We start from the raw sequence: 4,289 nt of genomic DNA on the forward strand, positions 1-4,289 counted from the left end.
AATCTTGCTAAACCCAAGAAACATTAAAATCTTCAACCCCTGATTTAAATATTCAGATTTGCTGACATATCACTGAATTTAGGCAACTATAATTTGGCTCTGAATGATTTGGCAGTTGGGACAGAAAGGAATTTACAAAGTCCTCCAGTCTTTATTCCACCACCACAAGTTGTGGTGCCTTTGTCCCATCACCACCACCACAACCAGTTGACTCTCACTCATGACAACCACATGTGTCAGAATAGGTTTGGGCTCCCTATGGTCTTCAGCGGGTGTTTTTTTTGCAAGTAGATTGTCAGCCTTTTCTTCCGAGGAGCTTCTGGGTAGAGTCAAACTTCCAAACTTTTAATTAGCAACTGAGCATGTTAAACAGTTTCCCCACCCAGGAGCTCTCTGACCTTTATTAGTGTGCTCATTTGGGTATTACTTTTAGCTACTCTCTTAAATGTAATAATATAGAAGAGGGGAATATAACTAATTCCTTTTTTTTTAAGAAATAGACCTAATTTAAAGTTCTTTATTTCAATATTATTCTGTATCATAGGACTTTAATATATGTAATTGTAAAGATATAAGATTTAGGAAAAGATACACCTTAGGAAAATGAAAATTCATATTTTACTTTGATAGCTTCCATAAAATTCATGATGTTAAAAAGTTTGTTTCTGTAGGAATTTTTTTCATGTAATTATGAATACTTAAGGTGAGATATGATCTCTCCAATTATTTAAACTAGTGCTCAATTTATAATTCAAATGTCTATTAATTTTTTAGTAAACAGATTCAAATTCTATATAATGAAAAAAATTATATGAAATGAAATGCACAGTGAGGCTATGAAATTATTAAATCTTTCAATCTTTACTCATTAGTCAGTAGAGTTAGAATCCAGGATTTTCAAAATATTCTGACTATGGATGACTTAGTTATGATGATGTTAGAAGAGATTGTGAAACTTGCTCTTGACAGGAGGGTAGCTAAAGTGAATGGAAGAAATGATAGGATAAAAGAGCTGATTTCAAAAAGCAGGTTGAGAAGACAAATTCAATTATTATAATGAAATGTGCAAAGACCTGGAGTTAGAAAACCAAAAGAGAAGAACATTCTCAGCATTTCTCAAGCTAAAAGAACTGAAGAAAAAATTCAAGCCTCGAGTTGCAATATTGAAAGATTCTAAGGGCAAAATATTGAATGATGCAGGAAACATTGAAATAAGATGGAAGAAATACACAGAGACACTGTACCAAAAAGAACTGGTCAATGGTCATCCATTTCAGGAGGTGGCATATGATCAAGAACAAATGGTATTGAAGGAAGAAGTAGAAGCTGCACTGAAGGAATTGGTGAAAAACAAGGCTCCCAGAACCCACAGAATAACCATTGAGCTGTTTCAACAAATGGATGCCATGCTGGAGGTACTTACTCATCTATGCCAAGAAATTTGGAAGACAGCTACCTGGCCAATTGACTGGAGGAGATCCATATTTGTACCCATCCCAAAGAAAGGTGATCCAACAGAATGAGGAATTTATCAAACAATATCATTAATATCACACCCAAGTAAAATTTTGCTAAAGATAATTCAAAAACAGTTTCAGCAGTATATTTACAGAGAACTTCCAGAAATAGAGGCTGGGTTCAGAAAAGGACATGGGACAAGAGGAATCATTGCTGATGTCAGATGGATCTTGGCTGAATGCAAAGAGTATCAGAAAGATGTTTACTTATGTTTTATTGACTATGCAAAGGCATTGAGCTGTGTGTATCATAACAAATAATGCATAATATTGCAAATAATGGGAATTCCAGGACACATAATTGTGCTCATAAGGAACCTGTACATAGAACAGGAGACTTTTATTCCAACAGAATAAGGAGGTACTGCATGATTTAAAATGATGAAGAGTGTGTCAGGGTTGTATCCTTTCATCATACTTATTCAGTCTGTAGGCTGAGTAAATAATCTGAGAAGCTGGGCTATATGAGGAAGAAAGTGGTGTTAGGATTGGAGGAAGATGACTTGAAGAACTTACTGATCAAGATTGAAGACTACAGTCTTCACTATGAATTAGAAATCAGCATAAAGGAAATGAAAATTCTCACAACAGAACCAATAAGCAGTATTATGAAAAAGGGAGAAAACGCTGAAGTTTTCAAACATTTAATTTTACTTGGATCCACAGTCAACACCCAAGGAAGCAGCAGTCAAGAAATCAGTCATATTGCACTGGGCAAATCTGCTGCAAAAGGCCTCTTCAAAGTGTTGAAGAGCAAAGATATCCCTTTGAAAACTAAGGTGCTCCTAACCCAAGCCATGGTATTTTCAATCACCTCATAAGCATGTGAAAACTGGGCAATGAATAAGGAAGATCAAACAAGAGTTGATGCTTTTGAGTTATAGTGTTGGCAAAGAATACTGAAAATACATGGACTTCCAGAAGAACGAACAAATCTGTCCTGGGAGAAGTGCAGCCAGAATGCTCCTTGGAAGCAAGAATGGCCAGACTTCATCTCACCTACTTTGGTCTTGTTGTCAGATGGTATCATTCCCTGGAGAATGATATCATGCTTGGTAGAGTGGAGGGTCAGCACAAAGAGGGAGACCCTTGACGGGATAGATTGACACAGTGGTTGCAATGATGGGCTCAAGCATAACAAGGATTGTGAGGATGGTGCACAACTACACAGTGTTTCATTCTATTGTACATAGGGTCACTATGAGTTAGAACCAACTCCATAGCACCTGACAACAATAACAACAACAGTTACTATGATGAGCATTCTTAAAAAGGGAAGTCTGTGGAGTCTTATATGTAGGTTTCCTCATTGCTGATTGATTGATAGATGGAAGAAACAAGTATTTATTGAGTATCTACCACATACCAGACACTGTTCTAAAAGCATGAGATACAACAATGAAGAAGCTAGACAAAATACCTCACCTTTAATTTTGCTTACATTCTAGTAGATAGACAAGCAACAAAGAAACAAATGTGCAGCATCACTTATAAGAGTAGTGGAGAAAACTAAAGCTGTGAAGAAGGCTCAGGAATTGGGATGATATGGGAGAAGATGGGTATTTGAGCAAAACATCTGAAAGACATGAAGGAGCAACCATGCAGAAGTCTGTGGTACAAGCATACCAGGCAGAGATGGCAGCCGGAAAAAAGTCCTGAGCCTGATCAGTGTACTCAGGCACAGCAGGGAGGACAATGTAGTAGGAACTAGCTGAAAATGAGAAAGTAGGAGATGGTGAAGTTAGAGAAATAACTGAGAAGGGGGGAGAGGCCAGATTGTGTAGGGTCCTGAAGATCATTCTAGAAATTTTGGCTTGTACTTGGCATGAGATGTGAAGCTAGTGGAGGGTTTTGAGTAGACATGGGGGAAAAAGTTTCTAATACATAAGGTAACCCCAGGCTTACCTTGCTTACTGGGTACTCTATCCCTGTCAAGGACTGTAAATTTGAAAACAGATTTTGATTCTATAGGAAGGTACTGTGGGGTTGGGAGAGAGACAGATGCCAGCTGTACCTAGAAGCAGAATCTTTAATGTGGTAAAAGAAAAAATGTGAAATTGTTCACAATAGATTAGTAAGTACACACAAGTAAGCTTGTGCTTACCTTGCTTATTGGGTAATCCAACATTAAATAGAAGAGTGAGAAAGTCTATCTTACATTAAGAGGATTACTGTAGCTACTATGAATATATGCAAGGGCAAAGGAAGAATGAGGTGGAGCAGATAGAAGACTACCACAATAATCCAGATAAGCAATACAGCAGTTTAGACCAAAATAGTGATGGCGGAAGGGGTGAGAGATGCGGCCAGATTATGGATATATTTGAAGGAAGAGCTAACAGGACTTGCTGATGAATTGAATGTTGGTTATGAAGCAAAGATTAAGGGTGACCTTAGAGTTCTTGGCCTGAACAACTGCAAGGATGAGTGTGTTACTTACCAAGATGGGAAAGACTAGAAAAGGAAAATATTTATGGAAGAATGGTGAGTGTTCAATTAGGAGCCTAGTAAATTGTTGTTCTCAACTGCTGAGGAGGCAGTTTGATAACTGGAGTTCAGGAGGGAAAGCATGGGCTAGAAATACAATCTTGGGAGCTGTTAGTTTGGAGCTTGTTTTTTAAAGCCTGGGTTGAGTATCCCTGTATGGTGGAAAAGATTAACATCCTCAGCTGCTAACATTACAGGTTCAAATCCAACCAGAAGCACCTTGGATCTGGTGATCTACTTCCAAAAAATCAGCTGTTGAAAACTCTGTAGAGCACAGTTCAGCTC

At 37.7% G+C, this 4,289-nt stretch overlaps 1 protein-coding gene across 1 annotated transcript in view; it reads left to right on the forward strand.

Annotated features, from left to right (window-relative positions):
• The window catches only part of RASSF6 (Ras association domain family member 6), an 89,283-nt gene that overhangs the window by 43,844 nt on the left and 41,150 nt on the right, over positions 1 to 4,289 (forward strand). Inside the window, exon 4 of the mRNA XM_007955491.1 lies at positions 672 to 703. Within this exon, the coding sequence (XP_007953682.1) occupies positions 672 to 703 (32 nt within the window). The remainder of the gene's footprint in view (positions 1 to 671; positions 704 to 4,289) is intronic.

This window comes from Orycteropus afer, unplaced genomic scaffold, assembly GCF_000298275.1.
Source record: "Orycteropus afer afer isolate SDZICR_OR568_19922 unplaced genomic scaffold, OryAfe1.0 scaffold00505, whole genome shotgun sequence".
NCBI lineage: Eukaryota > Metazoa > Chordata > Mammalia > Tubulidentata > Orycteropodidae > Orycteropus > Orycteropus afer.